The 14,634-nt window shown below is 40.5% G+C and overlaps 1 protein-coding gene across 1 annotated transcript in view; it reads left to right on the top strand.

The window, feature by feature from the left end:
- Window positions 1–14,634, top strand: part of BDP1 (B double prime 1, subunit of RNA polymerase III transcription initiation factor IIIB) — a 106,179-nt gene that overhangs the window by 72,008 nt on the left and 19,537 nt on the right. Inside the window, 7 exon segments of the mRNA XM_047794370.1 lie at window positions 720–842; window positions 5,770–5,806; window positions 6,301–6,393; window positions 7,612–7,834; window positions 8,493–8,632; window positions 12,913–13,063; window positions 13,272–13,452. Coding sequence (XP_047650326.1) covers window positions 720–842; window positions 5,770–5,806; window positions 6,301–6,393; window positions 7,612–7,834; window positions 8,493–8,632; window positions 12,913–13,063; window positions 13,272–13,452 — 948 coding nt within the window.

The raw sequence follows: 14,634 nt of genomic DNA, 5'->3' as shown, positions 1-14,634 counted from the left end.
TATAGTACTTGAGACAATGTGTAGTTAGTTGATTACATGTCTTTTTTCTTAGATTGTAAGTTCCTTGAAGGTGGGAACCAAACTTGTCGTACTGAGCTTTGTACCTGTAGTCCTCTAGTTTCTAGGAAATATTCCATAAATGTTGACAGACTAATGAGAGAAATTATGGGAAAGTAGGGACAAAGTGGGGATAATGGAAAGTGAAATGCTAGATACTAAGAAGGTTAACTCTAGAAATTTTGATTGCTGTTGGTAAGAATCATAAGCCCCTCAAAAATCTTCACTTTTGCCAAGCGGTCGTCACTCACTTTAAAAATTACTGTACTTCCGAAGTTCTCGTCGTGGCGCAGTGGTTAACGAGTCCGACTAGGAACCATGAGGTTGTGGGTTCAATCCCTGGCCTTGCTCAATGGGTTAAGGATCCGGTGTTGCTGTGAGCTGTGGTGTAGGTTGCAGACTCGGCTCAGATCCTGCATTGCTGTGGCTCTGGTGTAGGCTGGTGGCTACAGCTCTGATTAGACCCCTAGCCTGGGAACCTCCACATGCCGTGGGAAGCGGACCTAGAAAAGGCAAAAAGACCAAAAAAAAAAAAAAGAATTACTGTACTTCATTTTTGTAATAGTGTATAAATGTGAATTATTTCTTCAGTTTAACATTTATGATTCGTTTTTCTGTGATAGTATGCTAAAACGAAATAATGAAACTTCTCATTTTCATAGCTTGAAATAACCGTGAATGTCCCAGATGTAGGATGCATAGCTGTTGTTGAACATCAACTCTCAAACCCAGATGTGACTACTCAGGAGATGAAACAAGAAGAAAATTTGAATGCATCATCAGTCGTAAGCATCCATTTTAATATATTTTGTCTTTAATGCTTTGTTTACTAGCAAAAGACTGAAAGTTTATTACGGAAGCTTTAAGTTTATGCACATTCTTAGCTAGTATGATAGAAATTATTCTTCCATTTCTAGAGCTCTAAGTATGAATGGTAGAAACCATTGAATAATTCATAGATATATTTGACTCGAAAAACATTGATTTTTGTGTGAGGGAATAGCTCTTAAAATCTTGATAAACTTAGGTTAAAATTCTGATGCATTAAATATATACTGAATATAAATTATTTAAAATATATTTAATTGCTTTTTTTTTTTTTGGTCTTTTCTAGGGCTGCACCTATTGCATATGGAGGTTCCCAGGCTAGGGGTCTAGTCGGAGCTGTAGCCACCGGCTTACACCAGAGCTACAGCAGCAGCAACACAGGATCCGAACCGTGTCTTGGACCTACACCACAGCTCGTGACAATGCCGGATCCTTAACCTACTGAGTGAGGCCAGGGATGGAACCTGCAACCTCATGGTTCCTAGTTGGATTGTTTCCATTGCGCCATGACGGTAACTCCCATTTTGAAGTAGTTTTTAATTCAGTGTAAGGTTAGAGTCCCACTTCATTCATTTGCATATGACGATCCAAGTTGTTGCACCATTTATTTGAAAAAACTATTATTCCACATTGTTGTGTTTGTTTTTGTTTTTGTTTTTGTTTTTGTTTTTGTTTTTAATCCTTGTCAAAAAGTAGTTGGCTATTGGGAGTTCTCGTCATGGCTCAGTGGTTAGTGAACCTGACTAGCATCCGTGATGACGCGGGCTCAATCCCTGGCCTCACTTGGTGGGTTGAGGATCTGGCGTTGCCGTAAGCTGTGGTGTAGGTCTCAGGCGCAGCTCATATCTGGCATTGCTGTGGCTCTGGTGTAGGCCTGCGGCCACAGCTCCAATTTGACCCCTAGCCTGGGAACCTCCATATGCCTCCAGTATGGCTCTAAAAAACAAAAAATAGTTGGCTGTAGATGTTTATACTCCTAATTCTATTCCAGTGATTTATTTGTCTGTCTTTATGCTGCTGAGGCTCTGTTTATTACCATTGTTTCGTAATAAGTTTTAGAATTGGAAAGTACAAGTCATCCTATTTTATTCTGTTTTTAAGGTTGTTTTGGCTGTTGTGGGTCCCTTGCAATTCCAAATGAATTTCTTTTGGACTGCCCTGAGGCTTATGATGGAGTTCTGGGCCAGGGATCAGATCCAAGCCGCCGTTGTGACCTCTGCCACAGCTGTGGCCTTGCCAGATCCTTAAACCCACTGTGCAGGGCTGGGGATTGAATTTGCACCCCAGCACTCCAAAAATGCCACCAATCCTGTGGGCCACAGGGGGAACTCCTCCAAATGAACTTTAAAATCAACTTGTCAGTTTCTACAAAGACATCAGCTGAGATTCTTATTGGGATTGCACTGAATCTGTAGAGTCTGTAGAGCAGATGTTGCCATCTTAACAATGTTAAGGAGGAGTTCCCATCATGGTGCAGTGGAAATGAATCCGACTAGGAACCATGAGGTTGCAGGTTCAATCCCTGGCCTCGCTAATGGGTTAAGGATCCAGCGTTGCCGTGGGTTGTAGTATAGGTCGCAGATGCAGCTCGGATGCTGCATTGCTGTGGCTTGTGGCAGATATATATATATATATATAGATAGATAGATAGATATAATAATATATATAATTCGACCCCTAGTCTGGGAACCTCCATATGCCGTGGGTGCAGCCCTAAAAAGACAACAACAACAACAAAAAACAAACATTAAGTCTTACAGTCCCTTTTGCTTAAGTTCTTCTATGATTTTTTTTCAACAGTGTTTTGTAGTTTCCAGAACATGAGCTTTGTACTTCCTTATTAACTGCATTTTCAACTATTTTGTCATTTTTGATGCTATTGTGAATGAAATTGTTTTCTGTAATTTCATTTTTTGGGGGTGGCTTATTACAAGTATGTGGGAATACATTTGAATTTCATATATTAGTCTTCTATCCTCCAACTTTGCTGAACTCATTTATTAGTTCTAATAGTTTTTTTTTTAGTGGATTCTTCTTTTTTCCTGCCCTGTGGCATAGGAAGTTCCCATCTGAGCCGCAGTTGTGTCCTACTATAGGTCTGAATCACACTCTCGCCATAGCAGGGAATTGAACCTGTGTCCTGGTGCTGCAGAAATGCCACTGATCCTGTTATGCCACAGCAGGAACTCCTTTTAGTGGCTTCTGTAGGAATTTCTCCATTATAAGATCATGGCATATGTGAATAGAGGTAGTTTTTACTTCTGCCTTTCTGCTTTACTTCCCTAGAGCTTCTGTAACAAAGTAACATTAACTGGTTAGCTTAAAACCACAGAAAGTTATTCTCTCATAGTTCTAGAGGATAGAATTCCAAAGTCAGGTTATTGCTGGCGATGGTTCCTTCTGGTGCCTCTGAGTTAGAAACCATCCTAAACTTTTTTCCTACCTTTTGGCAGTTATTGGCCGTCCTTGTCATTCCTTGACTTGTGGCAGCACAGTTCCAACCTCTGCCTTCATTGTCACGTGGTGTTCTTCCTGCATGTGTGTCGTTGTTGTTGCTCTTGTTGTTTTGCTTTTTTAGGGCCATACTGGTGGCATATGGAGGTTCCAGGCTAGGGGTCCAGTCAGAGCCATAGCTGCCAGCCTGCACCACAGCCCCAGCAAAGCCAGATCCGAGCTGCGTCTGTGACTTTCACCACAGCTCAAAGCAATGCCAGATCCTTAACCCACTGAGCAAGGCCGGATCAAACCTGTGTCTGTGTGGATGCTAATCAGATTCATTTCCACTGAGCCATGATGGGAACTCCTGTGTTTCTTTTCTTATAAGGACACCATCTTATTGGATAAGGACTAATCAATCCACTATGACCTCATTTTAACTTGATTACATTTGGGAAGACCCTGTTTCCAAATAAGGTCACATTCACAGTCCTGGAGGTTAAGACTTCAGCCTGTCTTTCTGGACAACACAGTTCAATTTAGAACTCTTTCTTGTCTAGATGTTTGTTTGTTTGTTTGTTTGTTTTTTTTTTGGTTTGCCTAATTACCTTGTCTAGAACTTTCAGAACAATGTTGAATGAAAGTAGGGGGAAACATCCAATCTTTTACTATTAAGTTTGATGTTTGCTGTGGTTTTTTCAAATTGAAGTAGTTCTGGAGTGTCCATTGTGGCACAGTGAAAATAAATCTGACTAGGAACCATGAGGTTGTGAGTTCGATCCCTGGCCTTGCTCAGTGGGTTAAGGATCTGGCATTGCCATGAGCTGTGGTGTAGGTTGCAGACATGGCTTGGATCTGGCATTGCTGTGGCTGCAGCTGCAGCTCTGATTCTGCTTCTATCCTGGGAACCTCCATATGCCATGGGTATAGCCCTAAAAGGCAAACAAAAAAAAAAAAAAGAAAAGTTGAAGAAGTTCCATTCTATTTCCAGTTTGAGTATTTTATCATGAAAGAGTTTTGGAATTTGTCATGTGCTTTTTCTACATCTCATGAGATGATCATGTGATTTTGTCTTTTATTACATTGATATGATGTATTATATTGATTAAATTTTGGATGTTAAACTAAAAATTGCATCCTTGGGATAAATTCCACTTGATCATGGCATATAATTTTGGTGTGTTTTTGGATTCAGTTTGCTAGTATTTTATTGAGGATTTTTGCTCCGTATTCATAATAGGTACTGGTCTATCATCTGTTATGAATCTGACACCAGTTTCTTGTGGTATCCAGAGCTGAAAGCCCTCCACTTGGGGCCTGCGGGGAGAAAGGGCCTTGTTTCCCTGGCAACAGCAGTCTGAGATGGAGTCTAGCCTCACTGACCTAGAAAGAGGGAGAGAGCAGTCTTAGTTCAGTACACAAACTTTCACCTTTGTTGCTTAATTTCCAGCAATTTTATGAATAGGTGTTCATCTTATGCCCTTAGGACCATTTCCAGATGCTTTAAATGGTTGTTTTTAAATAAGTATTACCAGTTTCACTGTGGAGAGGGTCAGCAGAACTCCTCATGCTGTCATGCTGGACATAGGTCCTGTATCTTCTTAATTTATTAAAATTCATTTAAGTTCTTTTTGTCTTTTTCTTTTTTTTTGTCTTTTTTATGGCCGCTCCTGTGGCACATGGAGGTTCCCAGGCTAGGAATCCAAAACCCCATGGTTCCTAGTCAGATTCATTTCTGCTGAGCCACGATGGGAACTCCAAAATTCATTTAAGTTTTAAGCCACCAAGTAGTATTAAAAAATGTTGCGAGAGTTCCCATCGTGGCGCAGTGGAAACGAATCTGACTAGTATCTGTGAGGATGCAGGTTTGATCCTTGGCCTCGCTCAGTGGGTTGAGGATCCAGAGTTGCCATGAGCTGTGGTGCAGGTCGCAAATGGGACTTGGAGCTGGCGTTAATGTGGCTGTGGTGCAGGCCAGCAGCTAGAGCTCCGATTGGACCCTTAGCCTGGGAACTTACATATGCCTCGGAGCGGCCCTAAAATTAAAAAAAAAAAAAAATTGTTGATATTCTCCAGACCTTGGTTTCCATGGGGTCAAAACTAGCAGCAGATACGACTAAAGTTGAAGGTAAAGTAAGAAAGGCAGATGCATGTTACAATATGATTAGAATTAATGTTTGCATTAATACAAGAAGAAGGTAAAATGAGCAAAAGATGAAAGAATTTGTCTTTCAGACTATTTTGGTTCTTATTTATGAAATTTTATGAATAAATTATAATTTCAGGGAGAAAAAAACAGTTTTCTTTCTTTTTTTTTTTGAAAACTGTTTTCTTTCACTGCGTTATAACTAAAAGCACTGAAGAACCTGTAAAATGTAGTGCCTTTTGAGATACAGAACTTGTACTTGGGAAAATACATAAGATACCACTTTTTTTTCCTTCTTTTAGGAAATGACCACAGGTGAACATTCCCAAGATGAAACAGGTAACTGTTAATAAGGAAACTGCTGAAAGACTTGGTTAATACCAACTACTAGCACAGTGATTTTAGTAACGGTGGTAGTTTGTAAATGAGTAACTTTGCTGGAGAGTGGCATGAAAAGATCTGGCAATTGAAGTGTTATATCTAGGAGAAACTTGGGTTCTTGGAATGCTTCTTTAGAATGTGATTAAATGTTTGCTAAAGAAATATTTATTTCCTCTGATATGCACAGATGGGTGTATTTCCTTTGATGATACTGAGTTATTTAATGACAGGGAGGCAGTTTCAGTGAATAAAAGAGAACAGTTGATGCTTCTTTATTTGTAGCATATAAGCTGAACAGACTACTATGCTAGGAAGGGATTGTCTGTGTGGAGGGTTTTGAAACTGGTTACTAGAGAATGATACCCAAATTACAATTCTTTTCTAAACAAACAAACGAACAAACTTCTGGAGTTATTCTTCTATTTTAATGTTGGTGTGTTTTTTTTCACAAGGTACCAACGATGGAAGCACAGAAGCTGCCATAACTTTACTTACAATGGGAGATCTGGTGTTGCAGTCAGAGATCAGTACAGAACAGAGTGATGGTAAGAATAAAAGATTAAATCCTAACCCAAAAAAAAGCCTTTTAAATCCCAACTTGTAAGAAATTATACCCGGATTGGGTATAACGTGAATCCCTGCTTTTAATGTTTGAAGTTGACATCACTTTGTTATTTTTCCAGAAAAGTAATATGTGTGATCTTTCTACTTTAGCCCTCTAGATGTAGTGGCCGCCATTTCCAGATAGTGCACTTGGTTTATTCAGAATTTGTATTTGTGGAAGTGTTAATCTAGTGAATCTGCTATCTTTATCATCCTAGACATCATTGGTTAACTGAGCTCACTGATCACTGATCACTTTATACATGTTTCTTCAGCAAAGGAACTGATGCTTTGGATAATCTTCGCAATTACATGACAGTCAAATACAGTATGAAGGGGCTATGAAAGCCATCGGAATAATTTAGTTTAGACTTTTCTGTTAGTTGAGACTGAACCAAAAAATAATGTCAACCCAGGTTTTTAGTATTTTAGGCTGACGTTACAGAGAAGCTATGATCTTTACTAAGTACCTTCTACTTTAAGTACATTAAATGGATTATTATGTTACTCATAATCCTGTTAGTTATTTTACTTTTTTCTTTTTTTTGCCTCTTAGGGCTGCACCTGAGGCATATGGAGGTTCCCAGGCTAGGGGTCAAATCGGAGCTGTAGCCACCTGCCTATGCCAGAGCCACAGCAACGTGGGATCCGAGCCGCATCTGCGACCTACACCACAGCTCACGGCAACGCTGGATTGTTAACCCACTGAGCAAGGGCAGGGACCGAACCCGCAACCTCATGGTTCCTAGTCGGATTCGTTAACCACTGTGCCACGATGGGAACTCCCCTTGTTAGTTATTTTAAGTGCTAATGACTGTCCTGCCATTTATTTTAGGTGTCAGACTTATAGGCCATAGCTATATACTTATCAGGAAAGTCTCAGATTTCTTTTCCCTGCAGGGCTGCTTTTTCAGTGGCAGAATATGCAAGTGCTCTTATCTTGAAATTTCAGTCTGTAAGAATTGTTAAGCTCAGAATAGATCAAATCTCTGGCATAAAATATGAGATCATAAATTTAAATTTAGAGCCAGAAAGAGCAAACTTTTTAAATAGTATAGAATTTTATAGTTGCTGAATTGTTGGAGGATTTATATTATTTGGACATAGATTTGTATTGAGTCAATTTTAATTTTCTGTTTTTTTTTTTTTTTTTACTGCAGTAGGAGTATGTATACTTCCTGATGGCCATTCAGAGGATAAAAGCCATGTTCCTTTTAGCCCAGATAATATAAATCATGATATTGTTCATGAACATCCGGAACTTTCTTCACCTGTCTGTAGTACATCTCCATCAGAAGACAACAAGATTGTATTGGAGGAACAAAGTACTAAAGAAGAAACTGGTTTAGTGGAGGAAGTAAAGGAAAATGCTGTATCAACCAGGTTTGTTTTGCTTTATTAAACAATTATTTTTATTTTAGTTTTAAAAAAAATAAATCACAGCATTCAATTAATATATGTATATAAACCAACCTTCAATTTGGTTAGTGTTAATAGCTTTGAGTAATGCTTATATAAATGTAAAGTAAGCAGTGCTGATTTTTCACCCTTTAAAGTGACAAAGGACTGGCTGGAGTTCCCTTGGTGGTGCAGGAGGTTAAAGATCTGATGTAGTCACTGAAGTGGCTCAGGTTGCAGCTATGATGAGAGTTTGATCCCTGGTCCTGGAACTTCCACATGCCTTGGGTACAGCCAAATACGTACATACATACATACATACATAAAGGATTGACTGATTTTGATTTCAGTTCAATGGTTCGCATATTAACATTACCACAATGAATGTTTTAAGCCCTCATGAAGTAATTTTATGTAAATATAGTCCCTGTTTTACAGACATTATCCAGATTCTCTTGCTTCTCAAGACTTTTGGATAAATTACTACCATGTAATTTTAGCATTGAGAAACAAACACTTACAGACAGTGTGGCACCTGAGAAGGTGACACATAACTGTGTCAGTGCAAAGTGGAATGCATCCGAGTGAGACAGAGAATTCTTACACACTTGATCAGTTCCTCTCTCTGTCTGTCTTTTTCTAGGACTACAACTTCTGAAGTGACCAGTAGTTTGAGACCGAGAAGAAGATTTGCCAAGCCTAAGCCAAATCTTAAGAAGATTTTAGGGACCAAAAGGATTGGTGCTCATCGGGAAGTTCCTAGTTTGTCGGAAATTCAAGGAGGTAAGTTTTATTGTTTCCTTGAAAGTTACAAAATTATTTGACACAGAAATGTCATTAGCATTTCAAATGAAATATTTGGTTGTTAAAATATTTGTAGCTATTAAAAGGTTAAAACGGGAGTTCCCATCATGGCTCAGTGGTTAACGAATCCGACTAGGAACCATGAGGTTGCGGGTTCGATCCCTGGCCTCGCTCAGTGTGTTGAGGATCTGGCATTGCCGTGAGCTGTGGTGTAGGTTGCAGACGCAGCTCGGATCCCGCATTGCTGTGGCTCTGGTGCAGGCCAGTGGCTACAGCTCCGATTAGACCCCTAGCCTGGGAACCTCCACATGCCTCAGGTGCAGCCCTAGAAAAAGGCAAAAAGACAAAAAAATAAAATAAATAAATAAAAAAATAAAAGGTTAAAACATACAGAAAGTAGAATGAGCTATAAAGTAAATATCCATAAATCTGCTAACTAGTTTCAATAATTATTACCATTTTGCTGTATTTACTTGCTCAAACTTTCTCTTCATAAATATATATTTTTTTCTGTGTGTTTAAACATGCATACTCAAGTAAATATCTCCTAGGCATATATGCATGTGGCAAAAGATATATCCGTACCCAAAAGGCAAAAATTTTTAAAACTCTATCTTTCCTTGGTTTCCAGCTCCCTAATCCTACTGCTGGTGATAAACTGCTGTTAACAGTTTCTATTGTAGACTTCTAGAAATGTTTTATGTACATAAGGATGTGTTGTTTTATTGAGATTATTCACATACTGTAGAATTCACCCATATAAAGTGAATAGAATTCAGGAGTTCGCCCATGGCTTAGTGAGTTAAGGATCCGGCATTGTCACTGCTGTGGCTCAGGTTGCTGCTGTGGCATGGGTCACTGCTATGGTGTGAGTTCAAACCCTGGCTCTAGAACTTAGGCATGCTGCAGGTGCTTCCAGAAAAAAACAAAAAGTGTACAATTTGGTTAGTATATTTACCTTTTGGGTATTATAAATAATGCTGCTAAGAACATTCATGTGTGAGTTCTTGTATGGACACATAAATTTTTTTTAATCTCTTTAGTAAGCAATTTTAGTTTCAGAGATATCTTTTTAATTTATAGTCACTCTACCTCTTACCAACAAAAAGATGCATGGTTGATATTTTCTATATTCCTTTTAATTTGTTTGTTTTTTTGTCCTCAGCTGCAGAAGTTTCCAGGCCAGTTATACAACCTGAGCCACAGCAGTGACAACACTCAATCCTTAACCCATTGAGCCACCAGGGAACTCCTCTGGACATAGGTTTTCATTTTTATTGGATTTATACCTACAAGTAGAATTGCTGGGTCAGGAGTTCTCATTATGGCTCAACGGGTTAAGAACCCAGCTCGCATCCATAAGTATGAGGGTTCAATCCCTGGCCTCTTCAGTGGGTTAAAGGATCTAGTGTTGCTGCAAGCTGCGGTGTAGGTAACACACATGGCTTGGATCTGGCATTGCTGTGGCGTAGGCCAGCAGCTGTAGCTCCCATTTGACCCCTAGCCTGGGAATTTCCATATGCTACAAGTGTGTGCCCCCCCCCCTCCAAATAAAGATTTTCTGGGTCATGTTTAACTTTTTGAGAAGCTGCCAGACTGTTTCAAAAAGTGGCTGCACCATTTTATTTTTTCACCAACATGCTTTGAGAGTTTCATTTTCTCTGCGTGTTTCCAGACACTTGTTACTATTTGTCTCCTTGATTATATCTGTCCTAGTGGATGTGAAGTGCTATCTCGTTGTGGGTTTTTTTTTTTTTTTGCTTTTTAGGGCCACACTCGAGGCATATGGAGGTTCCCAGGCTAGGGGTCAAATCTGAGCTACAGCTGCCATCCTATGCTACAAGCCACAGCAGTGTGGGATCTGAGCCTCTTCTGCGACCTACATTACAGCACGTGGCAACACCAGGTCCTTAACCCATTGAGCAAGGCCAGGGATCAAACCTGCATCCTTATGGATGCTAGTCAGATTTGTTAACTGCTGAGCCATGATGGGAACTCCTCATTGTGGTTTTGTCTTTTTTTTTTTTGCCATTTCTTGGGCCACTCTCGCGACATATGGAGGTTCCCAGGCTAGGGGTCGAATCGGAGCTGTAGCCACCGGCCTACGCCAGAGGCACAGCAGTGCGGGATCCGAGCCAAGTCTGCGACCTACACCACAGCTCATGGCAACGCCGGATTGTTAACCCATTGAGTAAGGCCAGGGATCGAACCCGCAACCTCATGGTTCCTAGTCGGATTCATTAACCACTGTGCCACGACGGGAACTTCCTCATTGTGGTTTTGATTTGCAATTTCCTGTTGGCTCTTGATTATCTTTTTATGTGCTTATTTGCATATCTTCTTTTCTTTCTTTTTTTTTGTCTTTTTGCCTTTTCTAGGGCCACACCCACGGCATATGGAGGTTCCCAGGTTAGGGGTCTAATCTGAGCTGTAGACGCCGGCCTCCACCAGAGCCACAGCAATGCGGGATTGGAGCTGTGCCAGCTCACGGCAACGTCGGATCCTTAACCCACTGAGCAAGGCCAGGGATCAAACCGAAACCTCATGGTTCTTGGATTTGTCAACCACTGAGCCATGATGGGAACTCCTTATTTGCATATCTTCTTTATAGAAAGTCTCTTCAGATCTATGCTTAGTTTAGAATTGGGTTATTTGTCTTTTTATTATTAAGAGTTATTTATATATATATAAATATATTTTGTCTTTTTAGGGCCACACCCTCAACATATAGAAGTTCCCAGGCTCGAAGTTGAATCAGAGCTGTAGCTGTTGGCCTATACCACAGCCACAGCAATGCCAGATTCGACCTTCATCTTCAACCTATACTGTAGCAGCTCATGGCAATGCCAGACCCTTTAACCCACTGAGCAAGGCCAGGGATCCAACCCCATCCTCATGGATACTAGTCAGATTCATTACTGCTGCGCCATGATGGGAACTCTGCTTTCTGTTTTTATTTTTGTTTTTAATTTTTTAAATCTTTTTAGGGCTTTTTCTAGGGCTGTTCCCATGGCTTATGGAGGTTTCCAGGCTAGGGGTTGAATTGGAGCTGCAGTTGCCGGCCTGCGCCACAGCCACAACAACACAGGATCCAAGCTGCCTCTGTGACCTGCACCACAGCTCACAACATGCTGGCTTCTTAACTTGCTGAGCAAGGCCAGGGATCGAGCCTGCGTCCTCATGGATACTAGGCAGATTCGTTTCCTCTGAGCCATGACGGGAATTCCCACGCTTTCTGTTTTTAAAGATTAATATAGTGAAAAAAATTGTTTCTGTGTGTTTGCATAGTACTCTTATTTCAGTTTTTCAGTGGCCTCACTGTACTATGATGTAAATGTTGATCCCTGTCCCACTTCCTTTTCTACCCCCTTCCCTGCCAACACCCCACCCTTAGTGTACTAGTGAGAGCAGGAAAAGCAGTGCAAGTGGTAGGTTGCCTAGATTGTTTTCAACCCTGTAGGTAGAGAATCTGGATAGTTAGCACCATCTTTTCCCTGTTTTAGGGGTTCCTGATTTCTGAGATTTCCTTTAGTCAGCAGTGTCTGTGGTTCAGTTAGTTAATTCATTACTTTGGCTTGAGCAGTACCCAGAAGCTCTCAGTGTGCAGGCTCAGTTCCATCTTTTATACAGACATCATTTTCTGCCCCCTTGTGACGTTGTTCTTTATAGAACCGCTCCTTTCCCAACATGTGCCCCAAGGTGAACTAGCCAGACCTCATGTGCACCCAACTTCTAACCTCTTTTATATGTGAGTTTCTGGTAATACTATTATCATGATAAAGTTGAGATACAGTTGCTGTGGCTACCAGGAGTGAAATATGTGCAGTGCAGATTCATTATCTCACTTATGTTTAAAAGTCTAATTGGAAGTTCCCACTGTGGTGCAATGGGTTAAGAATCCAACCGTAGCAGCTCATGCATGGGTTTGATCCCTGGGCCAGTGCAGTGGGTTAAAGGATCCAGCATTGCTGCAGCTGTGGCATAGGTCACAAATGTGGCATAGGTCAAAGCGGTGGCTTAGATTCAGTCCCTGACGTGGGAACTTCTATATGTTGAGGGTTCAAGCCAAAAAAATTATTTTTTAAAAGTGTAATTGGCCCAGACCTCCTTTCTGCCATGCGAATGAGCTTTCTTTTTAGATTAAGAGAAGTTTGAAACAGCTACTGTATAGTGATCTTTGAAGAAAAATCATGTTTCTAATATGGGAAATTTTAACTGTACTACTTTGGGCTATATTTTAAATGTGTTTTTTATTTAAGAAACTGAGAAAAATGCTTCTAAAGGAACAGAATTAGAGGATAAAAGCCTTGGATCAGATACAACTGCAGAGAGTAAGGAGCAGAGCAAATTGGCATGTGTACATGGTATTGAAGAAACCAGTAATTCACAAGAAGCAAGCCTAACTAAAAGGTAAAAAAGGAAAGAGATTCTGGGATTTGGTTTATATTCTCTCAACTGTAGCCATAAGTTGTAGCTGTAGAAATGTGTTCTAGTCCATTAAATATATCTTAAAAGCTTGAAAACTATTAAATTAGATGAACTTTGGACTGCCTTGCTCTAACTACATAATTCTGTAATTGTCGTCTTGATTTCAGATATATACTAATCTGTCTTTCAGAAATGAAGATTACGAAGAGGGATCTGAAGAGGTTCAGATGTTGTCGGCTGCTCCACTTGTTTCTTCTGAGCCAAGCACCGACACGCTTGCTTTGGGTACAAGTCTTGGTGAGAGTTTTATCGAAGAGCCCCTGAGAAAGGACTCTGGTGGAGACAGTATGCTTACACTCTATGTACCAGAGGTAAAAGGTTGTAAATATAACAGGGGGTGGTGAGCTGTTTATTCCTCATTTTAAAAAGTTAAGTTATAATTTACACAAAATAAGCTTCATCCTTTTTAGTTTACAGTTCTACACATTTTGATAAACATAAGTAGTCATATAAGCAAGCAGTACACGAACAATTCCATCACCCCCCCCAGTTTTCCATGGCCTTTTTTTTTTTTGGTCTTTTTGCTATTTTTTGGGCCGCTCCCGCGGCATATGGAGGTTCCCAGGCTAGGGGTTGAATCGGAGCTGTAGCCACCGGCCTACGCCAGAGCCACAGCAACGCGGGATCCTAGCCGCGTCTGCAACCTACACCACAGCTCACGGCAATGCCGGCTTGTTAACCCACTGAGCAAGGGCAGGGATCGAACCCGAAACCTCATGGTTCCTAGTCGGATTCGTTAACCACTGCGCCACGACGGGAACTCCTCCATGGCCTTTTTTAGTCTTTCTTTCCACCTCCAGCTCCTAACAACCACTGATCTTCTTTCCCTGTAGTTTTGCCTTTGCTAGAATGTATTATAATAGAATTTTTATTGAATGTATTTTTAGTCTCTAGATCATAGAGATATGTCATAAAACATATCTAGCTTTGTTGTAAAAGCTTTGAAAAAGGGGGTGTTTTTTCCATGGAGAACTCTTGCTTCCTAGTCCCTGGGTCTGAGAATTTCATTTTCAGAGCAAGTGTTTATTGAAATGCTACTCGTCCAGTACTGTGTGAGATACCAGGAATACAAAGTTGTAAGAAACAAATGAGTAAATGAACAAGTATGAAACAGCATGATTCAGGGACTATATGATTAGTTATGAGTGGAATATAAATGAAGAAAGTGGTTAGAGATGAAGTTAGGTAGCCTGGGGACAGATCATAAAAGAATTCTTATGACTGGCTGAGGTGTTTGGAGTATATCCAAAGTTATGGGATTTTTTTTCCCCCATCCTCAAACCTTTTTTTTTTTTTTTTTTTTAATGGCCACACCCACGACATATGAAAGTTTCTGGGCCAGGGATTGAATCTTAGCCATCGCTGTGACCTATGGCCACAGCTGTGGCAGTGCCAGATCCTTTAACCCACTGCACTGGGCCAGGAATCAAACCCATGCCTCCGCAGCGACCCAAGGCACTGCAGTAAGATTCTTAACCCACTGCACCTACAGC

Source organism: Phacochoerus africanus, chromosome 1, assembly GCF_016906955.1.
Source record: "Phacochoerus africanus isolate WHEZ1 chromosome 1, ROS_Pafr_v1, whole genome shotgun sequence".
NCBI classification, from domain to species: Eukaryota; Metazoa; Chordata; class Mammalia; order Artiodactyla; family Suidae; genus Phacochoerus; species Phacochoerus africanus.
The sequence above is the reverse complement of the archived record's forward strand: the minus strand, read 5'-3'. Positions and strand labels throughout refer to the sequence as shown.